Source organism: Chlorocebus sabaeus, chromosome 11 (assembly GCF_047675955.1).
Source record: "Chlorocebus sabaeus isolate Y175 chromosome 11, mChlSab1.0.hap1, whole genome shotgun sequence".
NCBI lineage: Eukaryota > Metazoa > Chordata > Mammalia > Primates > Cercopithecidae > Chlorocebus > Chlorocebus sabaeus.
In genome coordinates, this window is record NC_132914.1 from 117697922 (window position 1) to 117723998 (window position 26077).

The 26077-nt window shown below is 46.1% G+C and overlaps 1 protein-coding gene and 1 pseudogene across 2 annotated transcripts; both read right to left on the reverse strand.

The window, feature by feature from the left end:
* Window positions 1–897: 897 nt before the first annotated feature.
* On the reverse strand, window positions 898–25237 carry COQ5 (coenzyme Q5, methyltransferase). Of its 2 annotated transcripts, XM_008004947.1 has the most exons (7): window positions 25000–25237; window positions 17179–17328; window positions 14321–14542; window positions 8207–8313; window positions 2815–2903; window positions 1589–1700; window positions 898–1504 (listed from the first exon to the last, which is right to left on the reverse strand). In XM_008004947.1, the coding sequence occupies exons 1-7, from the start codon at window positions 25199–25201 to the stop codon at window positions 1403–1405; spliced, it is 984 nt and encodes a 327-aa protein (XP_008003138.1). In that variant the 5' UTR covers window positions 25202–25237; the 3' UTR covers window positions 898–1402. The 2 variants fall into 2 exon arrangements, with proteins under 2 accessions (XP_008003138.1, XP_008003139.1); XM_008004948.3 differs by lacking the exon at window positions 17179–17328.
* Window positions 17526–18526, reverse strand: LOC103239256 (large ribosomal subunit protein eL29-like; annotated as a pseudogene).
* Window positions 25238–26077: the final 840 nt, after the last annotated feature.

Sequence of the window (26077 nt, forward strand, 5' to 3'; positions counted from 1 at the left end):
GGACTGTATTCAGGAAAATGTTTAGAAAATGACAAAAAATGAAAAAGAAAGACAACAGTAGACTATAACAAGGAGACAAGAAGTCTGCCCAGCTCCATCTCTGAGTACTGAAGGTTAGCTTACATCGTTTTCAAACTTTTTTTTTGCTATAAAACAAGTATACTCTTACAAAAAAGCTCCCTCTATAAGACATGAAAAAAAAAAAAAAAAGACATAAAAGCAGGATTTTGCTGGTACATTTATTTTCCAACAAGGACTTAGTGAAAAGTTTTCTTTTTTTTTCTTTGAGATAGTCTCCCTCTACCACCCAGGATGGAGTGCAGTGGCACGATCTCGGCTTACTGCAATCTCCACCTCCTGGGTTCAAGTGATTTGCCTGCCTCAGCCTCCCAAGTAGCTGGGATTACAGGCGTGCACCATCACGCCCAGCTAATTCTTTGTATTTTTAGTAGAGACAGGATGTCACTATACAGGCCAGGCTCGTTTCAAACTCCTGACTTTGTGATCCACCCACCTCGGCCTATGAAAGTGCTGGGATTATAGGCGTGAGCCACTGCACCCAACCCACACAGTAGCTTTTTATGGAAGAGGACTGAAAGAACGATGAAAAATATATTTTCTGGCCGGGCACGGCCAACATGGTGAAACCCCATCTCTACTAAAAATACAAAAAAATGTAGCTGGGTGTGGTGGCACGCACCTGTAATCCCAGCTACTTGGGAGGCTGAGGCAGGAGAATTGCTTGAACTCGCAAGGTGGAGGTTGCAGTGAGCAGAGACTGCGCCACTGCACTCCAGCCTGGGTGACAGAAGAAGACTCCGTCTCGGGAAAAAAAAAAAAAAAGAAAAAGAAAAATATATTTTCCTTACCCCCTTCAAGAAAAAATGACAAGTACTATCAAAAGGTAAACTCGTTTACTGGTTCAGCACACAATTCTCATGATCATTAGTACTCTGACCTGGGCCTAGACTTAGTCCTAGGCTGAAAGATTGATTCAGGTACAATTAAGTTTTCTGGTGAAAAATCGTCATTGGGTTCAAATGATCTATTATCCCTCTGGAAGGCAGCACCAGCAGGGAAGCTATGAATACACTCACTTCAAAACTGAGCTTTAGTGCTGGTTGTACCTTAACCACACACCCTACAGCCAAGAGAAATTAGCAGTCGAGCAAAAATACAGACCAAATGCCTCTGGGAGACGGACTGAAGCAGCTCCAAAGAAAGCTGTAAAAAAGTGACAAGAATTTGTTCTTCCACTTTAAGACTGTTCGATTCAAACATGAGTCCATGGCACGTATCCTTAAGAGGAGATGCTCTCCTGCTGTCTCATTTGCCAGATTATCCTTCAGTTCCAGGCTTTCAACAGGATGTGACTGGTTCATGCTCCATGACAGGAAACGAATTAAAGTTTGAAGCCAGAATGGATGGCCACAATGCCTGATGTTAGACTTTCATAGGTCACCTTGTGAAAGCCTGCATCTTCTATCATCTCTTTGAACTCTTCCTAAAACACAAGGAACGATGATACAGTCAGAGTAGCCTGGATTTCACTGTAGGGCCTTTGTTTAAAGCTATAGAAGTTTTATACCTGAGACGGAAACCTTCGGATACTCTCTACAAGGTACTGATAGGACTTCCAGTCTCCAGCGATGACCTCTCCCAGGACAGGAATGACCTGGAAGCTATATAGATCATAAAGCCTAAGCAAACAAAAAGGTAAAAGATGAAGATTAGAACATGCCCCTCACTTCTTCCCTAGATAAGAAGAAAGAAGGACTAAACCTGGGGTCACAAACTCAAATGCCTACAGGCATCAAGCAAGAACCTGAATTAAGTGGGTCAGGTACAAGACCAGTAGAAGTGCTGACAGGTACAGTTAGGAAGTATGATAAAGTGGAGAAGAGACAGATACTACTCAGCCCTCCCTGTGGCATGTGGGGATATGGGCCTACCGAGGGCTGCCATGTATCTGATTTCTCAAGTGAAGCTGGAAATTCAGATTTTTATGTAAAATTTCCTGATTAAATTTTTTTTTTTTTTAGAGATAGGGTCTCACTGTGTTGCCCAGGCTGGTCTTGAAATCCTGGCCTCAAGTGATCCTCCCGCCTCAGCCTCCCAAAGTGCTGAGATTACAAGCATGAGCCACTGCACTTGGCCCAAATTTCCTGATTTTTTTTTAAGTCAGTCAAATTTAGCAGTGGGGCGTTGAACAGCAACATTAGTGCCACTAATAAGTTCTGATAACCCACTACCATTGGACCAGCCATTTCCTGATTTTTAAATAGGGGCTTCTAAGTCAATTTCTTTTTTTTTTTTTTTTTTTTGAGACGGAGTCTCGCTTTGTCGCCCAGACTGGAGTGCAGTGGCTGGATCTCAGCTCACTGCAAGCTCCGCCTCCCGGGTTCACGCCATTCTCCTGCCTCAGCCTCCCGAGTAGCTGGGACTACAGATGCCCGCCACCTCACCCGGCTAGGTTTTTGTATTTTTTTTTAGTAGAGACGGGGTTTCACCGTGTTAGCCAGGATGGTCTCGATCTCCTGACCTTGTGATCTGCCCGTCTCGGCCTCCCAAAGTGCTGGGATTACAGGCTTGAGCCACCGCGCCCGGCCGTCAATTTCTTAATACACATATGTAAGCCAACTTGGATCTGGTTTGAGACTCTTGTGGCCTAGGTACTATAATTCAGAACTGGCTGACCTCTGGTACTCTGAACTGCAAAGTTCATGCTTATAGCTTACTGGCTATTCTCAGTCCATTTCAGGGTAGGAAACCTTGGCTATACAACGAAGATAAAGCCCTATTAACAATGCCAACCTGGATATGAGGGGATTGTTCACTTGGCTAAATTCCAGACAGAGAAACCGTCCTCCTGGTTTCAGCACCCGATGGGCTTCCTGGAGTGCCTGAGCAAGACAAGGAACAACAGGACACACTCCTCAGTAGACCTCACTCAATTCCATAAGGCCAAGACAGCTTTAGCTTCTATAGGCATTACAAAAGTTATCATGGCCCACAAACCTCTTGTTTATTTTCACTTGGGAAGCTGTAGCAGCAGCAATAACCCTACGTATCCCAAATGCTATAGGCATTCTGCTGTCAGTGACTAGACAAAGTTAGTTGGGGTAATCTAAACTGACTACAGATTGGTACAACTGCATGAAGGGTAAGTTTAGAGTTACCTATCAAAATCACAATGGATATCCTCTCTGATAAAGCAATTTTACTTCAAGGAATCTATCTTACAGAGATGCTTCTACTATGGAAATGACATGTATGTGGGTTATTCACTTTTATTTATTATTTTTTTTGCGATGGAGTCTTGCTCTGTTGCCCAGACTGGAGTGCAGTGGTGTGATCTCAGCTCACTGCAACCTCTGCCTCCCAGGTTCAAGTGATTCTCCAGCCTCAGCTTCCCAAGTAGCTGAACTACAGGTGCCTGCCACCACGCCCCACTAAGTTTTTGTTTGTTTTTGAGATGGAGTTTTGCTCTTGTTGCCCAGGCTGGAGGGCAATGGCACAATCTCGGCTCACCACAACCTTTGCCTCCTGGGTTGAAGTGATTTTCCTGCCTCAGCCTCCCAAGTAGCTAGGATTACAGGTGTGTGCCACCACCCCTGGCTAATTTTGTATTTTTAGTAGAGACAGGGTTTCTCCATGATGGTCAGGCTGGTCTCGAACTCCCGACCTTAGGTGGCCCTCCCGCCTCAGCCTCCCAAAGTGCTGGGATTACAGGCGTGAGCCACCGTGCCCAGCCTATTTGTTTGTTTTTTTGAGATGGAGTTTCGCTCTTGTTGCCCAGGCTGCAGTGCAACGGCACAATCTCGGCTCACTGCAACCTCCACCTCCCAGGTTCAAGCGATTATCTTGCCTCAGACTCTCAAGTAGCTGGGATTACACGCATGCACCACCATGCCCAACTAATTTTGTATTTTTAGTAGAGACAGGGTTTCACCATGTTGGCCAGGCCAGTCTCAAACTCCTGGCCTAAAGTGATCCACCCACCTCAGCCTCACAAGGTGCTAAGATTACAGGTGTGAGCCACTGTGCCTGACTGGTTATTCACTTTTAAATAAAAAGTATAGGAAGCCATTGTTTTGGACTGTTTCTGCACTAGGTTCCAACAGACCAGACTAAGCATCAAGATGGAGTCACCCAACTTGTGACTCCATAGTTCCACGTCACCAAACCCAAACTAAGTTGTCAGCTGACCTGAGAGATCAGGAGAAAGAGATACAGTCAATTTCTCCAACACTCCTGTTTAAAAATTTTTTTTTTTTTTTGAGACGGAGTCTTGCTCTGTCGCCCAGGCTGGAGTGCAGCGGCACGATCTCGGGTCATTGCAACCTCCACCTCCTTGGTTCAAGCGATTCTCCTGCCTCAGCCTCCTGGGTAGCCGGGACTACAGGTGCGTGCCACCACACCCGGCTAATTTTTTTTGTTTTTAGTAGAAACGGGGTTTCACCATGTTAGCCAGGATGGTCTCGATCTCCTGACCTCGTGATCTGCCCACCTCGGCCTCCCAAAGTGCTGGGATTGCAGGCGTGAGCCACCGCGCCAGGGCTCCTGTTTAAATTTATAAATCACATGATAATGAAGCTCCTTCTGCTTTAATCCTTACACAAAAAAAGGTAGCCTGAAGTAGCCTGATATAAACTAATTTGTTTTTTATTTTTATTTTTTAGAGACAGAGTCTCACTGTTATGTTGCCCAGCTTGGAGTTCAGTGGCTATTCTCAGGTGTGATCATGGTACACTATGGCCTTGACCTCCTGGGCTCGAGCAGTCCTCCTGCATCAGCCTCCCATGTAGCTGGGACTACAGGCACGTGCCACTGAACCTGGCCAATCAGTTATTGATTGATTGATTGATTGATTGAGATGGGCTCTCACTATGAAGCCCAGGCTGGTCTCTGACTCCTGGGCTCAGGTAATCCTCTTACCTCAGCCTCCCAAAGTGCTGGGATTATAGGCAAGAGCCACCACAAGTGGCCCTATCCATTATTTATTTATTTATTTTGAGACAAAGTCTCACTCTGCCATCCAGGCTGGAGTGTAGTGGCGTGATCTCAGCTCACTGCAACCTGCACTCTTTCTTCTTTGTTTTTCAGCTTTCTTCAGTCTTTCTGTGTCTATAAAGCCAATGTCTTCTGCTCAATTCATTGGGATGCATTCTATTTTTCTTCTTTTTTTTTGAGACTGAGTCTTGCTCTGTCGCCCAGGCTGGAGTGCAGTGGCACAATCTCGGATCACTGCAACCTCTGCCTCCCAGGTTCAAGCAATTCTCCTGTCTCAGCCTCCCAAGTAGCTGGGATTATAGGTGCCCACCACCATGCCTGGCTAATTTTTGTATTTGTAGTACAGACAGGGTTTCGCCACGTTGGCCAGGCTGGTCTCAAACTCCTGACCTCATGATCCGCCCGCCTTGGCCTCCCAAAGTGCTGGGATTACAGGTGAGTCACCACGCCTGGCCTCTATTCAACTATTTTTAAAAGAGCTAGGCCGGGCGCGGTGGCTCAAGCCTGTAATCCCAGCACTTTGGGAGGCCGAGACGGGCGGATCACAAGGTCAAGAGATCGAGACCATCCTGGCTAACCCGGTGAAACCCCGTCTCTACTAAAAAATACAAAAAACTAGCCGGGCGAGGTGGCGGGCGCCTGTAGTCCCAGCTACTCGGGAGGCTGAGGCAGGAGAATGGCATGAGCCTGGGAGGCGGAGCTTGCAGTGAGCTGAGATCCGGCCACTGCACTCCAGCCTGGGTGACAGAGCGAGACTCCGTCTCAAAAAAAAAAAAAAAGAGCCAGCGCTCTTTATGTACTTACAAGCAAAAATCTCCAAGAAATACTTTTTTACTTTTATTCTATCTATCTATCTATCTATCTATCTATCTATCTATCTATCTATCTATCTATTTTTGAGATGGAGTCTCACTCTGTCATCCAGGCTGGAGTGCAGTGGTGTGATCTCGGCTCACTGCAGCCTTCGCCTCCTGGGTTCAAGGGATTTTCCTGCCTCAGCCTCCCAAGTAGCTGGAACTACAGGTTCACGCTGCCACACCTAGCTAATTTTTGTATTTTTAGTAGACACGGGGTTCACCATGTTGGCCAGAATGGTCTTGATCTCCTGATCTCGTGATCCGCCCACCTCAGCCTCACAAAGAGTTGGGAGGCCAGCCTGGAGGCCTCCAAAGAGTTCAAGACCAGTTGAGGTTGAACTCACCTGGCTGCAGTGAGCCGAGATCGCATTATCGCACTCCAGCCTGGGTGACAGAGTAAGAGTCCGTTTCAAAAAAAAAAAGAAGAAAGAAAATAGTACACCTTGGCACAAAACATCGTAAACACTTGTCTAAGGTTACTCAGTAAACAAATCAATGAATCCATGCAAAAAATTACAAATAAGGATGTCACAAAGTTGTGCTATATGAAAAACATAGGAAAAAAAGAAATATCAATTAGTTATTGGTCATGTGAATCATAACCAATTCACAAAACATCTTGGCAAAGATACACAAGAAGCTGGTGACTGTCTGAAGGGAGAAGCACTGCATGCGAGAGGAGGCAAGGATGGGAGGGAGATTGTCACATATACCCTTTTGTACTTTTTGAACTTTGAACCTATTAAAAAAATTTATTTCCCCACGTTCAGTGGCTTACGCCTGTAATCCCAGCACTTTGGGAGGCTGAGGCGGGAGGACCACGAGATCAAGAGATGGAGACCATTCTGGCCAACACAGTGAAACCCCCTCTCTACTGAAAAATACAAAAATCAGCTGGGCGTGGTGGCACACGCCTATAGTCCTAGCTACCCGGGAGGCTGAGGCAGGAGAATCGCTTGAACCCGGGAGACAGAGGTTGCAGTGAGCCAAGATCACGCCACTGCACTCCAGCCTGGCAACAGAGCAAGACTCTGTTTCAAAAAAAAAAAAAAAAAAGTTTTAATTCAATGAAATAATAAACTGGCTACTGACATAGGAAAGGTGATGCAAACCAAGCTGATAAAACTCCATAAAGGGCCGGGCGCGGTGGCTCAAGCCTGTAATCCCAGCACTTTGGGAGGCCGAGACGGGCGGATCACGAGGTCAGGAGATCGAAACCATCCTGGCTAACCCGGTGAAACCCCGTCTCTACTAAAAAATACAAAAAAAACTAGCCGGGCGTGGTGGCGGGCGCCTGTAGTCCCAGCTACTCGGGAGGCTGAGGCAGGAGAATGGCGAGAACCCGGGAGGCGGAGCTTGCAGTGAGCTGAGATCCGGCCACTGCACTCCAGCCTGGGCGACAGAGCAAGACTCTGTCTCAAAAAAAAAAAAAAAAAAAAAAAAAAACAAAAAAAAAACTCCATAAAGAACTTACCACTTAACCAGAGGACCCACGCAACCAGAGACTATGTTACCAAAATGAAACTCTTTGCCTTGCACATGGTCTTCAAGTGTTTTGAACACAATGTTAAAGTAGGAATAAAGGCCAGGCATGGTGGCTCAAGCCTGTAATCCCAGCATTTTGGGAGGCTGAGATGAGAGGATCACTTGAGCTCAGGAGTTCGAGATCAACCTGGGCAACATGGCGAAACCCCATCTCTACAAAAAATAAAAATAAAAAATAAGGTATGAACAAAGAGGAGCTCCATCAGATTAAGGAATGCTCCCCACTTCCAGCAGAAAAGCCATGAATCCAGCTATCTTTTGTCAAAACAGTGTTTGAGGGCCTTTATCTTTGTCAGCCTCTGAAATGTCTCTGATCTTCTGCAAATTCACAGGGTCAAGCAGCTTCACAAGTATAAGGAAACACACAAAGGCCAGAGCAAGACCAAATCCCAAAGATGTGAATACCAATCCAAGTAAGACAAACTTCTATGGAGATCAGTTCTGTGGTTTTAGTCTTTTTAAATTTTGTGACTAGAAAATTTGTCAACTTAAAGGATTGAGGACCCTAAACTTCAAACAGGCATTCCACTCAAGCGCTGAGCCCTTAAACATTATTTTTTTTAAGATAAAAAAAAATCTCTCCCTGGGTGTGGTGGTGGGTGCCTGTAATCCCAGCTACTTGGGAGGCAGATGTGGAAGGACTGCTTGAGCCCAGGAGTTTGAGACCAGCCTGGGCAAAATAGCAAGACCCCATCTCAAAAAATAAAACTCTTCTTTCCTCACTCACTGTAGCTCTACAACTGAGGTAATTTCCTGAGAGTCATACAAGCTGAGGATGCAGCCATTCATACCTGATCAATGTGTGTGACATTCCGGATCCCAAAGGCAATGGTGTAAATATCAAACTTGTCATCATCAAAGGGCAGCTCTTCAGCGTCTCCTAATACCCATGCAAGTCCTGGAAGAGAAAATGAGTTCCAGGTCTCAGTGTGGGTAGCTGTTTTCCCGCACCCAGTGAATTCATTTCATGTAGAGCACTGTGCTTGAAAGCCCAGGTCCTGGGGGTTAGGCTGCCTGGATTCTAATACCAGCTTCACCATATTCCTTATATATTCATATTTTTCCTTTTATATTTTTAATCAGTTATTATTATTTTTTTTTTAGACATGAGAGGTCTTGCTTTCTCACCCAGGTTGGAGGACAGTGGCACAATCACAGCTCACTGCATCCTCAAACTCCTGGGCTCAAGCAATCCTCCTGCCTCGGCCTCCCAAAGTGCTGGAATGACAGATGTGAGCCACTGTGCCTGGCCTGTGTATTCTTGAATAAACTACTTTGTCTCAGTTTCCTCATCTGTAAAATGGAGTTAAAAACTAGTGCCTACTTTATAGGGTTACTAAAAGTATTAACTGAGTTACTCTAAGTACAGAATTTAGCATAGTTTTACTGGTTTTATTGGAATCAGAGCATCAGCATGTCCAGGTCTGAGGCCAGGTCATGAATTCAGAGATCACCAGAGGCCCCATCAGGGTGGCTGTGTCCTCCAAGGATCCTGACTGGACTTTAACATTATACAACCTACAGCAAATTGGATGTAAAATACAAAAAGAAGACTCTATAGAGGAAGGTAAATGAAAATAACCTTTCTGGAAAGCAAATTAGCAGCATCTAACAAGGGCCTTAAAAATAAGTAAGGGCTGGGCGTGGTGGCTCACGCCTGTAATTCCAGCACTTTGGGAGGCCGAGGTGGGTGGATTGCAAGGTCAGGAGTTCGAGACCAGCCTGGCCAATATGGTGAAACCCCCGTGTCTACCAAAAATACAAAAAAATTATCTGGGCTTGGTGGCGCATGCCTGTAATCCCAGCTAATCGGGAGGCTGAGGCAGGAGAATTGCTTGAACCCAGGAGGTGGAGGATGCAGTAAGCTGAGATTATGCCACCACACTCCAACCTAGGTGACACAGTGAGATTCCGTCTCAAAAAAAGAAAAAATAAATAAATAAATAAGTATATCTGGCCAGGTGCAGTGGCTCATGCCTGTAATCTCAGCACTTTGGGAAGCCGAGGTGGCCGGATCACGAGGTCAGGAGATCAAAACGTGGTGAAACCCCGTCTCTACTAAAAATACAAAAAATTAGCCGGACGTGGTGGCATGCACCTATAGTCCCAGCTACTGGGAAGGCTGAGGCAGGAGAATTGCTTGAATCCGGGAGGCGGAGGTTGCAGTGAGCTGAGATCGCGCCACCGTACTCCAGCCTGGGTGACAGAGTGAGACTCCATCTCAAAAAAAAAAAAAAAAAAAAAAAGTATACCTTTTGACCCAGTGATTTGATTTTTAGGGAAAGGACATTGACATTACATCACAACTACTGCTTAGAGGGCCCTTATCAAGTGGCAGGGTCTGTGTTATTTTACGTACATCTAGATTATCTTAGTACATCCTCATACCAACTCTGTGAGAGAGTTACTACCATTACCCTCATGTTTCAGGTCAGCAAAGTGAACATCAGAAAGGTTAAAGTCTGAGCTGAGCATGGTGGCATGCACCTGTAATCCCAGAGACTCAGGAGGCTGAGGCGGGAGGAGAGCTTGAGCTCAGGAGTCCAATACCAGCCTGGGTAACACAGCAAGACCATATCTCGAAAAAATAAAAAGCAAAAAGAAGAAGGTTGCTTGCCCAAGGTCAAACAGATGGACTGGAATCCAGAGCCTATGTTTTCAACGGCTACAGTATATCACCTCGTAGTATGAACTAGTTATTAGAGTTTAAACAGTTGACTAAGGTTATATAGTCAGTAAACGAATAAATCCATGCAAAAATTACAAATAAGAACGTCACAAAGTTGTGATACATGCAAAACACTGGGGAAAAAAAGAATTACCAATTGGTTATTGGTTATGTGAATTGGTTATGTGAATCATGAAACATCCATATGGAAGAATAGCATAAAAAATAATTATTTCAAAGAATTTCTAATGACATGGAAAAATCTTTTGATATAATAGTAAATTAAAGCAGGATTACTAATTTGTAGGCCAGGTGCGGTGGCTCATGCCTGTAATCCCAGCACTTTGGGAGGTCGAGGTAGGTGGATCATGAGGTCAGGAGTTTGAAACCAGCCTGGCCAAGATGGTGAAACCCCGTCTCCACTGAAAATACAAAAATTAGCTGGGTATGGTGGAGGGCGCCTGTAATCCCAGCTACTTGGGAGGCTGAGGCAGGGGAATCACTTGAACCGGGAGGCGGAGGTTGCCGTGAGCCAAGATCGCACCACTGCACTCTAGCCTGGGAGACACAGCAGGACTCTGTCTCAAAAAAAATAAATAAAATAAAATAAAATGAAATAAAATAAAATAAAATAAATAAATGGTATATATAGGATGTTCTCAACTTTATAAAAAGGGAATGATTAGGAAAAAGGAAGGAAACATTACCATATTGAGGGGTATCTCTGAATGTTTGAATTATGGTTAATATTTACTTTCTTCTTAACACTTTTTCAAGCCAGGCGTGATAACCCACGCCTGTAATCCCAGCACTTTGGGAGGCCAAGGAGGGTAGACCACTTGAGGCCAAGAGTTTGAGAACAGCCTGGCCAACATGGCTAAACCCTATCTCCACTAAAAATACAAAAATTAGCCAAGTGTGGTAGCATACATCTATAATCCTAGCTACTCACCTGCCTAATTTTTTTTTTTTTTTTAGTAGAGACGGGGTTTCACCATGTTGGCCAGGCTGTTCTCGAACTCCTGACCTCACGTGATCCATCCACCTCGGCCTCCCAAAGTGCTGGGATAACAGGTGTGAGCCACGGCACCCAGTCAAATATACATATATTTTAAAGCTCCTGCCCCTAAGGTCTTCCATGTGGGAAGGAAAGTGCTACATAAAAAATATAAATAAAACATATAACCATGCTATACATTAAAAAAAGTAGTTAAGTGACACATTAACTTTTTTTTTTTGAGACAGAGCCTTGCTCTGTCACTCAGTCTGGAGTGCAGTGGTGTGATCTTAGCTCACTGCAACCTCTACCTCCTGGGTTCAAGAGGTTCTCATGCCTCAGCCTCCTGAGTAGCTGGGATTACAGGAGTGCACCACCATGCCTGGCTAATTTTTGTATTTTTAGTAGAGACGGGGTTTCACCACTTTGGCCAGGCTGGTCTCGAACTTTTGACCTCAGGTGATCTCCCTGCCTCCGCCTCCCAAAGGGTTGGGATTACAGGCGTAAGCCACCGCCCCCAACCACACATTAACTATCACATTTATTAAATAATTTCTAGGGTCCTCCTACTTAGTTTCTACTTTTCGTGATGTTTTTGCAAAGGTATGATTATTGGAGATTGACAAAACAAAGAGGAAAGATAAAACTGTACTATGGGGCACTTAATAATTCCTACACAGATGCGTTTGTCTTGGTGCTTAGGAGAGCTCGAAGGGCAGGCTATGCAATGGAAGAGATGATTCCAGAAATGGAACACTGCCTATCATTTCAATATCCTTGTTTTCCATTCTTTACGGCTGAGTACCAGAGAGTAGGGAAGCATGTTTGTCAGTAGGAGTAAGGAGACATAGTGCCTTTGTCTAAAAACACTAGTGACTGTCTGCCTTCTGACCAGTATTGATGGTCAACAAAGGAGCCCTTCAGCTTGGGGGCCAAGTGGGCTGCAGTTCGTCTAGGCAGCTCCTTCTGGGGGTGGGAGGAGGAAGAGGAGGAAGATTTAAGCTAAAATAACCATAGACACATAGACACTCATGGTGGGGGAGGAGAAGGAGAGAAATGCTGATGCTGACCTGAGGGACGTTCTTTGTTGTACACCACTGCCCCTTACAGTGGCCATCTGTGGTCCCTGGCCAGCATGGAAGAGGGCAGAGCAGCGGCTCTGAAAAGCTGGGCCGGGTGTGGTGGCTCACACCTGTGATCCCAACACTTTGGGAGGCAGGGGTAGGCGGATCACACGAAGCCAAGAGTTCGAGACCAGCCTGGCCAACATAGTGAAACCCCATCTCTACTTAAAATACAAAAAAATTGCTGGCTGTGGTGATATGCAGCTGTAATCCCAGCTACTCGGGAGGCTGAGGCACAAGAATTGCTTGAACCCGGGAGGCAGAGGTTATAGTGACCCGAGACCATGCCACTGTACGCCATCCTGGGCAACAGGGCGAGACTCTTGTCTCAGAAAAAAAAAAAAAAAAAAACTGGGCCAACAAGGTGCAGTTGCCAGGATGGAGTTTCTCTCTTGTTGCCCAGGCTGGAGTACAATGGCACGATCTCGCTCACCACAACCTCCGCCTTCCAGGTTCAAGCGATTCTCCTGCCTCAGCTTCCCAAATAGCTGGAATTACAGGCATGCGCCACCACACCCAGCTAATTTTGTATTTTTAGTAGAGACAGGGTTTCTCCACATTGGTCAGGCTGGTCTCGAACTCTGGATCTCAGGTGATCTGACCCCCTCAGCCTCCCAAAGTGCTGGGATTATAGGCGTGAGCCACCACGCCTGGCTAAATTTGCTTTTTTTGAGACAGGGTCTCACTCTGTTGCCCAGGCTGGAGTGCAGTGGCATGATCATGGCTCACTGCCGTCTCGACCTCCTGGGCTCAAGTGATCCTCCTGCTTCAGCCTCTCAAATAGCTGCTACTACAGGTGTGTACCACCACACTTGGCTAACTTAAATTTTTTGTAGAGACAGAGCCTCACTATGTTGCCTAGGCTGGTCTTGAACTCCTGGCTTCAAGCGATCCTTCAGCCTCGGCCTTCCAAACTGCTGGGATTACAGGCATGAGCCACCTTGCTCCCAAAATTTACATTTTTAAGCTAGTACACAAATCATCCATTTTGAGTTTGCAGTAGTCTCACAGAGATATGCACGCAGTCATTTCCCTATCTGCTGTTCGTATTTACCATGGTAGGGAAGTTTGAGGAGCACTGTTCACAAGTGTTTCTTTGAGCGTATCATTTGGGTCCTCTGAGAAACAGATGCTGAGATGGACCATGGAGTGTAATAGTTTTTTTGTGTGTGGCAGGGGAAACACAGAGAAGACAAAGGGAGAGGAAGAAAGACTGAGCAAGAAAAGCCTTTAGACCTTAATGCAGATCTGACAAAGCCTCAGCCTACCCAATAGGGACCTCTGGAACAAAGGCTGGCTGTTAAAGAGTCCTGCCTGGAAAATATCCAGGCCCTACTAGTCCCACAGTGTTCAGTCATTGGCTGGGGGCTGCCACAAAAGAGCCTGGCCTCCCTTGGAAGCTGAAGCAGACACTAACAGGAGGAGGCTGCTAGCTAACTGTACTCTTTGTGGCTGAAGGGCAAGTTATTTCTTTTATTTTTTAAATTTCTTTAGAGACAAGGTCTCGCTCTGTCACTCAGACTGGGGTACAGAGGTGCAATCACAGCTCACTGTAGCCTGGAACTCTTGGGCTCAAGTAATCCTCCCATCTTGGCCTCCCAAAGTTCTGAGATTATGGGCATAAGCCATGGGTCCAGCCAAAAGTTCCTTCTTTACAGGAGATGAGAGGTCCAGTTGCACAGCAATCAAACTATCCTAGCATGGACAGGAGAATGGAATGGTTCAAGAATGGGAATGATACAACGAGGTCACCCTGAAGCTGCTGGGAAATTACAGCAAAACTTCTGTCTCAGGGTCTGAGAGCTGAGATCCGAAGATTCAACTCCAATTTGGGATGTGCCACTGAGAAGTTGTGTGACTTGGGCAAGATTCTTGACTTATTTGGGATCTAGTGATCCCAGTCACATAGGGCTGGGTAAGCTCACTCAATGGGCTGCTATGCATGAATAATGCATATAACAGCATACAAACTAGATTCAGCCAGGCAAATCATCTTCAACCTTCCCATCTATAAATTTCTGAAAGCCAAAAGATAAAGCATTTCAATATTTTACACACTCCACCTTATTCTATAAAGATACAAACACTTCCCGTGTCTGCCTTCTGCAGGACTCACCAGCTCTGTATCCTTGAGCCAAGGCTTTCTGCTTTCCAACCTTTAGCATCTCCTTGTTGATGTCACACACCACGACACGAGACCCGCCCAAGGAATCTTCTTCATTCTGGTACTTTTTGGTAATTTCTTCCCAGGATAAATTTTGTTGGGCCCTTAACTGCCTCTTCTGTTTACTCTGATGCTGGGACTGAACATAATTAAGGAACCGGAATGCAATGTCACCTGTGGGAAGCCAACAGGAGGAAAGATGCAGACTAAAACAAAAATAAAAAAGGAAGAAACAGCATTTCCTAAAACCCAAAGGGGTAACAGAGGCACAGGAGTACCTGCGTTAGCTAACTGGACTCAGTGTGGTTGAAAGCCAAGTCTTTTCTTCTTTTTGTTAGAGACAAGGTCTCACTCCATCACCCTGACTGGAGTGCAGAGGCACAATCATAGCTGAGTGTGTGAACTCATTTCAACACTAACTTTTTTTTTTTAATTGAAAAAATTAGGCCGGGCTTATGCCTGCAATCTCAGCACTTTGGGAGGTTGAGACTGGTGGATCACCTGAGGTCAGGAGCCTGAGACCAGCCTGGCCAACATGGCGAAACCTCGTCTCTACTAAAAATACAAAAATTAGCCAGGCGTGATGGCAGGCGCCTGTAAGCCCAGCTACTCGGGAGGCTGGGGCAGGAGAATCACTTGAATCTGGGAAACGGAGGTTGCAGTGAGCTGAGATAGCGCCATTGCACTCCAGCCTGGGTGACAAAAGCAAAACTCCATCTCAAAAAAAAAAAAAAAAATTAACTAAAATAAAAACTGAAAATCAAGTGCTTATAACACCGTGACCTAGTAAATATTGTTCAGGACAAATCCAGTGCTTTCTAGAATCCTATTTCCTTTCTTTTTTCTCTCTTTTCTATATTTTTTCTTTTTTTTTTTGAGACGGAGTTTCTGCTCTTGTTGCCCAGGCTGGAGTGCAATGGCGCCATCTCAGCTCACCGCAACCTCTGCCTCCCAGGTTCAAGTGATTCTACTGCCTCAGCCTCCCAAGTAGCTGGGATCACAGGCATGTGCCACCGAACCTGGCTAATTTTGTATTTTTAGTAGAGATAGGGTTTCATCATGTTGGTCAGGTGGGTCTTGAACTCTTGACCTGTCAGGTGATCCACCTGCCTCGGCCTCCCAAAGTGCTGGGATTACAGGCATGGGCCATTGTGCCTGGCCCTATATTTCCTTTCTTATAACGGTGTTTCTGGCGGGGCTCGGTGGTTCATGCCTGTGACCCCAGCACTTCAGGCTTCAGGAGGCTCAGGTAGGCAGATTGCTTGAGCTCAGAGTTTTGAGACCAGCCTCGGTAACATGGTGAAACCCAGTATCTATGGGAAAAATTACAAAATTTAGCCAGGTGTGGGACACATGCCTGTATTCCTAGCTATTTGGGAGGCTGAGATGGGAAGATTACTTGAGCCCTGGAGGGTGGAGGTTGCAGTAAGCTGAGATGACGCCACTACACTCCAGCCGGGGCAAAGGTGCGAGACCATTTCCAAAAAAAAAAAAAAAAAAGCTGTTTCCTTGCCTTTGTTTTTCTTACACTATTTCCAAGAAATATATCCTTGTTTCTCCCATATGTCTAACCAATTAGGTATTCTCCAGTCATTTTTTATATCTTTTTTTTTTTTTTTCTGAGACAGAGGCTCATTCTGTTCCCAGGCTAGAGTGCAGTAGCACGATCCCAGCTCACTGCAACCTCCACCTCCCAAGTTAAACCAATTATCCTGCCTCAGACTCCTGAGTAGCTGGGATTACAGGTGCATGCCACCACGCCTGGCCAATTTTTGTATTTTTAGTAGAGAAGGGGTTTCACCCTGTTGGCCAGGATCGTCTCGATCTCTTGACCTCGTGATCCAACCGCCTCGAGCTCCCAAAGTGCTGGGATTACAGGTGTGAGCCACTGCGCCCGGCTATCGCCCGACAAATTTTTGTATTTTTAGTAGAGACAGGGTTTCATCATGTTGGCCAGACTGGTCTTGAACTCCTAACCTCAGGTGATCTGCCTGCCTCGGCCTCCCAAAGTGCTAGGATTATAGGTGTGAGCCGCCACATCCAGTCTCTAATGTAATTTAACATGTACAATGACATCACCAAGATGCATTGTGTAAAACCATGACATTTTTCTCTCCAAATGCTCAGTGTACAAGTAGTAACACAGACTGTGCACAAACTTTTGATATCCGATGCGACAGTAAATCAAGCAGAAAAGGCAGCCTCGAAAACTTATATAAAGTAATAAAAGGCTTCCCCCATCCCCTAAAAAAGAGGAAAAGGGGAAAAGAGAGGAAAAGCCAATCTGTGTATTTTAGAAATGTGACAGGCAGCTAGGCACAGTTGCTCACACCTTTAATTCCAGCACTTTGGGAGGCCAAGGCACATGTATCACGAGGTCAGGAGTTCAAGACCAGTCTGATCAAGATGGTGGAACCCTGTCTCTACTAACAATACAAAAATTAGCCAGGCATGGTGGCGCATGTCTGTAATCCCAGCTACTCAGGAGGCTGAGGCAGAGAATTGCTTGAACTCGGGAGGCAGAGGTTACAGTGAGCTGAGATTACAAAACCATGACAGGCACAAAACTGTCATTCTACGTTTTTGAATGATATTCAGTCAAAAAGATAAGTGCATGCCTTTCTTAGAAGCTATAAGTATGCTGATTTTCAATTACCATCTTCAGCCTAGTGTTAGGTGAGCTAGCTCACTATAGGAAGCTGAGGCAGAGAACTGCTTGAACTTGGGAGGCAGAGGCTGCAGTGAGTCGAGATTACAAATTTCTGTAAAACATGCTCAATGGTAGTGAAGGATACCAAACTCGACATTACCTGTGCCTCCAGCAACATCAAGCAGCTGGGTCCCAGGAAGCGGGCACATCTTCCAGAGCAGCAAATCCTTCCAAACACGATGGATACCAAGACTCATCATATCATTCATCACATCATACTTCTTAGCCACACTTTCAAACACCTGATAGACTGACATGGGAGAAACACACACAATAGTGCTATTAACAGTATTCACTTAGAAAAATCCTTAACAAAAAAGGAGGAAGCTTTTTTCCCCTGAAATGACCTGTCTTTGCAAGGTGAAACTAAGTCGTAATGCTTGATGCCCAAATCTACACCTTAACATTACCTCTTTATTATAGATTTATTTATTTTTCCTGCCTCAGATTTATTTGTACAAATAGCACAGGAGGACCCCAGCCCCATGCAGACGGCAGTCCAGGGGCGTCGCACCAGTCCTTCTGTCCTCACATTGGCAGACAGAGATATCTATTCTGACACCTTTGTAGGGTTCTGGGCACCTTTGGGAGCCTCAGCTGGAACTGAGGCTGGAGTTGCAGCCTGGGCCTTGGTTTGTTCTTTGGCCTTGGCCTTTGACCGACACAGCCTGACCCCCTTGGCAATGCAGGCACAAGCACGCTTCCCAAGCTAGGGGTGGGCAATGTAAGCAAGTGGATCAAGCTTGCGGCTGACACCCTTTGGGATATTGGGCTTAACCTCTTTGAGCTTTACAAGGGCCTTGATAGCCTCGGCACGTGCACTCACGGCCTCGGCACTGTTGGCCTGCATCTTTTTTAGGTCCTTCTTGTCGTGCTTCTTGGCAAAGCGCATGTTCCTCAGGAACTTGGGGTCCACCTCCTTAAGAGATTCTTATCTGGCCAGGCGTGGTGGCTCACGCCTGTAATCCCAGCACTTTGGGAGGCTGAGGTGGGCGCATCATGAGGTCAACGGTTCAAGACCAGACTGGCCAACATGGTGAAATCTCATCTCTACTAAAAATACAAAAATTAGCCGGGCGTGGTGGTGGGCACCTATAATCCCAGCTACTAGGGAGGCTGAGGCAGGAGAACTGGTTGAAGCTGGGAGGCGAAGGTTGCAGTGAGCCACGACCGCGCCATTGCACTCCAGCCTGGGCAACAGAGCGAGACTCCACCTCAAAAAAATAAAATAAAAAAAAAGGGATTCATATCTTTGTGATCGGGGTTTCTTGATACCATTTCTGTGCCATTTTCGGGACTGGTTGTGTGTGGTGTGGTTCTTCGACTTGGGCATGTCTGCCCTGGTCCTCTCTGCAGCCTGCTCCCTGCTGCTGCTCCTAAGTCATGGATGGCATCACATTACCTCTTTAATAAGAGGCTTAAATGTATTTCATGAGAGAAATCAACCTCTTTTCTGCTGTCTTAATTATCATTACTTAGGACTACTACTTTGTAATAATGCCATACATATACTTGGTACTAAATAAGACGTTTCTATTTCTTAAAGGATAGGGTGGGAGAAATCGGAATTTTTCTCATGGTTATTGTAATAAAAGACAAGATCCATTAGAAAGATGCATATAGAGCACGGTGGCTCTTGCCTGGAATTCCAGCACTTTGAGAGGCCGAGGGGGGTGATTCACTTGAGGACAGGAGTTTAAGACCAGCCTGGCCAACATGGCAAAACCCTGTCTCTAGTAAAAACACAAAAACTAGCTGGGCGTGGTGGCACACACCTGTAATCCCAGCTACTCGGGTGGCTGTGGCAGGAGAATCACTTGAACCTGGGAGGTAGAGGTTACAGTGAGCTGAAATTGGACCACTGCATTCCAGCCTGGGTGACAGAGAGAGACTCTGTTTCAAAATAAAGATGAAAGATGCGTGATTAATGGATGGAAAGACCTTGGCTCATGTCTGCCTTATCACTGAGAAGAACCTCAGGTACAATTTGGTGGGTACCTAGCCAGATGCCAAGCTGTGAATCAGGGCTAAGTCACAATTTAGAGGGCTCTCATGAGTCTTCTCCATAGGATCAACACAGACTGTGGAATCTGGGATAGCTAAAGAGAGAAAGTCTACTATCCAAGACTCTCAGAAGCATTTCCCTTTAAAGTTAATTTTTTTTTTTTTTAATTTGAGACTGAGTCTCGCTCTGTCGCCCAGGCTGGAGTGCAGTGGCGCTATCTCGGCTCACTGCAAGCTCCGCCTTCCGGGTTCATGCCATTCTCCTGCCTCAGCCTCCCGAGTAGCTAGGACTACAGGCACCTGCCACCACGCCCAGCTAATTTTTTGTATTTTTAGTAGAGACGGGTTTTCACTGTGTTAGCCAGGATGGTCTTGATCTCCTGACCTCGTGATTTGCCCGCCTCGGACTCCCAAAGTGCTGGGATTACAGGCGTGAGCCACCGCGCCCGGCCTTAAAGTTACCTGTTTTTCACCTCAGTTTCTCTGCCCGTAAGATGATTATATCAGTGCCAGCTCCCTACCTCCCTGCCAGAAGGCTGAATTGGATAATGAAGAGGAGATGCTTTGAGTTCCTCAGATGAAATGTGCTGCACAGGATCCAAAACATGACACTCTTCTGCTGAATCAGACTACAGAGCCCGCCTTTAACTCAATCTTCAATGTCTATTCTCAACCTTCGGATTTCCAAGTGCACTCTTTCCTTTTTTTTTAAATTTTTTGGGGGGACTGAGTCTTGCTCTGTCGCCCAGAATGGAGTACAGTGGCACAATCTCAGCTCACTGCAACCTCCTTCTCCCGGGTTCAAGTGATTCTCCTGCCTCAGCCTCCCGAGTAGCTGCAATTACAGGCCCTTGCCAACATGCCCATCTAATTTTTTATTTTTAGTACAGATGGGGTTTCACCATGTTGGCCAGCTGGTCTCAAACTCCTGACCTCATGATCCGCCCACCTCAGTCTCCCAAAGTGCTGGGATTACAGGAGTGAGCCACCACGCCCAGGCTGCTCTTTACTTTTGAGTGTCTTTTGGGGTATCTGGGGGACACTAAGGCTAACCCCACTCAGTATAAATAGTCCTTGCTGGCATGGTGGCACACACCTGGAGTGCCAGCTACTCGGGGAGCTAATGAGAGGACTGCTTGAACCCAGGAGTTCAAGGCTGCAGTGTGCTATGATTGTGCCTGTGAATAGCCATTGCACTCCAGCCTGGGCAGCATAGTGAGACCTCGTCTCAAAAATAAATAAAAAAAATAGTCCTGGCTTTGCATGTTCTAATATGCATGAATTTCAGTTACTGTGGTTTAGCTAAATAACACCAGTCCCCCAACACCACGATTCAAGTACAATGGTATATTAAATGTGAGTAATTACAGAAAGTATATTCTTTAGTCTACAAATCACTATGTAAATAACATATACAGCTGATCAGCAACCAATCATGCACTTCAGACTTTAGGTGACTGGTTACTGCACCAGTTACTCAGTTCACAGACAGCAAAGCATGTACTTGTATCGCCTCCTTATCTTTCAGTGAAAAAACCCATGTGGCATAACTGGATAAATGAAAGAGGGAGGCCGGGCGCGGTGGCTCAAGCCTGTAATCCCAGCACTTTGGGAGGCCGAGACGGGCGGATCACGAGGTCAGGAGATCGAGACCATCCTGGCTAACACGGTGAAACCCCGTCTCTACTAAAAAATACAAAAAAGTAGCCGGGCGAGGTGGCGGGCGCCTGTAGTCCCAGCTACTCGGGAGGCTGAGGCAGGAGAATGGCGTGAACCCGGGAGGCGGAGCTTGCAGTGAGCTGAGATCTGGCCACTGCACTCCAGCCTGGGTGACAGAGCGAGACTCAAAAAAAAAAAAAAAAAAAAAAAAAAAAAAGCTATTTCATATGACAAGAAGGTGGCAAACGGCCGGGCGCGGTGGCTCAAGCCTGTAATCCCAGCACTTTGGGAGGCCGAGACGGGCGGATCACGAGGTCAGGAGATCGAGACCATCCTGGCTAACCCGGTGAAACCCCGTCTCTACTAAAAAATACAAAAATCTAGCCGGGCGAGGTGGCGGGCGCCTGTAGTCCCAGCTACTCGGGAGGCTGAGGCAGGAGAATGGCGTGAACCCGGGAGGCGGAGGTTGCAGTGAGCTGAGATCCGGCCACTGCACTCCAGCCTGGGCGACAGAGTGAAACTCCGCCTCAAAAAAAAAAAAAAAAAAAAAAAAAAAAAAAAAAAGAAGGTGGCAAACAGTGCTCAAACTACTCTTGGGAAATTTTTTACAAGGAAATAAAAAGAATTTAATTCTCCCGGTTTCTAATTTTTTATTAGAATTTTTTTTTCTTTTTTTGAGACAGTCTCACTCTGTCGCCCAGGCTAGAGTGCAGTGGCACAATCTCGGCTCACTACAACCTCCACCTCCCCGGTTCAAGCAATTCGCCTGCCTCAACCTCCCAATTAGCTGTGATTACAGGCGTGCGCCACCTCACTTGGCTAATTTTTTTTTTTTTGAGACGGAGTCTGGCTCTGTCACCCAGGCTGGAGTGCAGTGGCCGGATCTCTGCTTACCGCAAGCTCCGCCTCCCGGGTTTACGCCATTCTCCTGCCTCAGCCTCCGGAGTAGCTGGGACTACAGGCGCCCGCTACCTCGCCCGGCTAGTTTTTTGTACTTTTTAGTAGAGACGGGGTTTCACCGTGTTAGCCAGGATGGTCTCGATCTCCTGACCTCGTGATCCGCCTGTCTCGGCCTCCCAAAGTGCTGGGATTACAGGCTTGAGCCACCGCGCCCGGCCTTTTTTGTATTTTTAGTAGAGATGAGGTTTCACCATGCTGGCCAGGCTGGTCTCAAACTCTTGACTTCAAGTGATCTGCCTACCTCGGCCTCTCAGAGTGCTGGAATTACAGGTGTGAAAGATCGCACCTGGCCATAAATAAATATCAACTTTGGTATATATTTTTTCATTTCACTATACATTTATAACTGACAGGGTTTTTGATCGTTGATAATTTTTAAAGGTCATAAAACAATTGTAATTTTTCCCATTGATTAAGGTCATTGTGTATGACTTCAGCTTGCACATTTTCAGTCATGCATTACTGTGCAAAGCGAGGACTGTCTGCACTGCAATCTCAGTCCCCAATCTGGAGTTCATATTTAGTTCAGCAGTTAACTTCTTCCCTACTTGCCACTGTACAAAATGTTGATTATACATTGTAAAGCACAAAGCACAAGTTAGGCATTATTATTATCGTTACTAATTACTGGGTAAGAGCATACACTTTGGAAGTAACCCACCTGAATTCAAATCTCAGCTCTGCCACTTATTAGCAGAATCTTGGGCAAGTGATTTAATGTATTTGTTTCACATTTTCTTTTTCTTTCTTTCTTTTTTTCTTTGAGAGGAGTTTCGCTGTTGTTGCCCAGGCTGTAGTGCAATGGCACAATGTGGGCTCACCAAAACTTCCCCTTCCCAGGTTCAAGGGATTCCCCTACTCCAGCCTCCCGAGTAGCTGGGAATACAGGCATGCACCACCATGCCAGGCTAATTTTGTATTTTCAGTAGAGACAGGGATTTCTCCATGTTGGTCAGGCTGGTCTGGAACTCCCGACCTCAGATGATCCACCTGCCTCGGCCTTCCAAAGTGCTGGGATTACAGGTGTGAGTTACTGTGCCCGGCCTCACATTTTATTTACTTATAAAATTGGGCTATGGTGGGCGCGGTGGCTCACGCCTGTAATCCCAGCACTTTGGAAGGCCGAGGCGGGTGGATCACGAGGTCAGGAGATCGAGACCATCCTGGCTAACACGGTGAAACCCTGTCTCTACTAAAAAAAAAATACAAAAAAGTAGCTAGGCGTGATGGCAGGCGCCTGTAGCCCCAGCTACTCGGGAGGCTGAGGCAGGAGAATGGCGTGAAGCCTGGAGTCGGAGTTTGCAGTGAGCTGAGATGGCACCACTGCACTCCAGCCTGGGCGACAGAGCAAGACCCCGTCTCAAAAAAAAAAAAAAAGAAATACCGTCTCTACTAAAAATACAAAAACAGGGCCCAGTGGCAGACACCTATAATCCCAGCTACTTGAGAGGCTGAGACAGGAGAATCACTTGAACCTGGGAGGTAGAGGTTACAGTGAGCCAAGATCAAACCACTGGACTCCAGCCTGGGCAATAGAGCGAGACTCCATCTCGAAAAAAAACTGGGCTAATAGATCTTATCCTACAGTTTTATTTATAAGAATTAATGTGAAGTATTTTAGAAAGTTTCAGGACCTTAGTAAGTGCTTTGCTACTGCACTTGACTAGTCTTAAAAGTAAAAAATAAAATAAAATGAAGTGGTTGGTATTATTGTACTTGGCTCCACTTATTTCATTCCATAAGCAGTTATCAAGCTCCTAATGGGCATCAAGCACTGAGGAAATAGGAATGAATGAACCACTGTCCTGGCTTTCTGGGCATTCAGTCATGTGAAACAAATAATAATTTGAATTTGACATTCAAAGTGTTAAAGTGGCGCTATGTAATAGCAAGGTTGAGGTGGGTAGACTTTAAGGGGATGGGAAATTCCACTGTGGGCACTTTCTCTTATTTCCTGGGTGACTCAGTAAAGAAACCTCTCAGAGCCTCACCTTATATCTCTGTAAAATGGGCCAATTCCTTCATCATTATAAATAGTACTACTAGAGTTTAAAAACACTCCTTTTCCTTTCCTATGCCTGTGGCACAGTGCTGACAAAAAGAAACTGCTCAACATTATTGAACAATTACTAAGTGCCAGGGACTGTTTAAAGTGCTTTCATATATCAAGTATTCTGATACTCACAAGAACTCACAGAAGGGTTACTATTAGTCCTACTTGGCAAATTTGGAAGCTGAGGCACACAGAAGATAGCTTCTCTCCTTCCTTCCTTTCTTTCTTTCTTAACAGGCTGGGGGTGGTGGCTCATGCCTGTAATCCCAGCACTTTGGTAGGTCAAGGCGGCTGGATCATCTGTTCGAGACCAGCCTGACCAACATGGAGAAACCCCGTCTCTACTAAAAATACAAAATTCGTCGGGCATAGTGGCGCATGCCTGTAATCCCAGCTACTCGGGAGGCTGAGGCAGGAGAATCATTTGAACCCAGGAGGCTGAGGTGCAGTGAGCCAAGACTGTTCCATTGCACTCCAGCCTGGGCAACGAGAGAGAAACTCCGTCTCAAAATAAATAAATAAATAAATAAATACAAAAACAAAACAAAAAAACCTATTTTTCTCTAGAGGTAAAGAACGTGGGCTTCAGACTCAGATTAAACTGGGTTTGAATACTGGTTCCGCCACTTACTAGATATGTTCCAACCGGGCAACTTCTTGCTTAACCTTTAAGTCTCAATTTCCTTACGTGTAATATGGTAATAACAATACCCACTACTGGAATGTTGAAAATGAGAATTGAAAATAATGTCTGTACGTTGTCTGGCACATCACAAACGCTCAGTTGATGGGATTTAGTCATCATCATTCTGCTTTTAAAAAGGGGGCATCTGGCTGGGCGAGGTGGCTCTCGCCTGTAATCCCAGCATTTTGGGAGGCCGAGGTGGGTGAATCACCTGAGGTCAGGAGTTCGAGACCAGCCTCGTGAAACCCCATCTCTAGCAAGAATACAAAAAAGTTAGCCGGGCGTGGTGGCGGGCGCCTGTAATCCCAGCTACTTGGGAGGCTGAGGCAGGAGAATCGCTTGAACCCGGGAGGCGGAGGTTGCAGTGAGCCAAAATCGCGCCACTGCACTCCAGCCTGGGCAACAAGAGCGAAATTCCGTCACACACACACACACACAAAAGAAATCAGAACTGCACAGACAACAACACTGGAATTGGATGTTAAATCAACCCTAACTGGCCAGAAGAAACCAGACCGTGGACGGTCAGATCCCTCCATCCGCCCTCTCGCCCCTTTCACCTTTGCCCCCCTTCTCCTCTTCCGGCACAGTCTCAAACCCGAAGTGCGTTTCCGTTGCCTGCTTCTCTTGGGACAAGAGCCGAGCACTTAGTGGGGCCCCGGGCCAAGAGCTACGAAGCCCGAGGAGCTGGCAGCCCCGCATCGCCCGCGACCACCCACGGCCGCAATAGCTCCATAGAGCACAGCTCTTGGGGGCAGCCATCTTGGTAGTCGAGTGACAAGGGCCAGAGAGTACGCCTTGTTGCGTCACTAGACGAACGACGGCGGCTGGCCGGAAACATTATTAGCCGAACGCGCCCTGAAATCTGATACACGGTTGTACGGGCAAAATCTCTAGGATCCAGAGGGTAGTCTTTAAGTATCGGAAATCTCTTTCTCTCTTCTCCGATTGAATTTACAATTCACCAGGAATGAGGGGAGCTCAGGGGAGCCCTGAGTCACCTCTTAGCGGCTATGTCTCTGAATCCGGCTAGGCAGAAGAGTACTAACTCGCAAGATATCCAGGAACTCTTGTTTTTTTGTGCAGAAGGGAGAAACTGAGGCATGGTGTGATTAAAAAGCCAAGATCACGGGGCCAATTCCTGCACACTTTGTTGAGCGTAAGAATCACTTGGTTTAAGTTTTAAAATGAATATTCCTGGGTTCCCAACTACCAGAGTTTTTGAATCAGTAAATCTGACATATATCCCTTTAATCTCTGTTTAAACAAATTTCTCTGGTGATTCTGATGCAAGAGATTTGCAGACCATTCTTGAGAAACATATGCTAGACTACTCTGAAAAATAAACATACTACGGGCAGACTTCTTTGGTCTGTCCGTTTTATGAACCTAGGAAGCTCATAAATGGGAACGAAAGCTCAAGTATCCACTTAGCAAGCCAGAACCACCACTCACACTTACTTGGTCTCCTGCTGACACAAAGCTACATTCCTAGCTCCAACTGGCATGTCATGGGTGTTTTACTTCAGCCCCAGATTTTCAGTCTTTTTTTAATGGAAAGGGTAATGTAGACCGTCTTGTGCAAAATAAAGAATGGATGTTGTTGAGTTTTGCTTGGATTACTGTATGTTTCTGCTT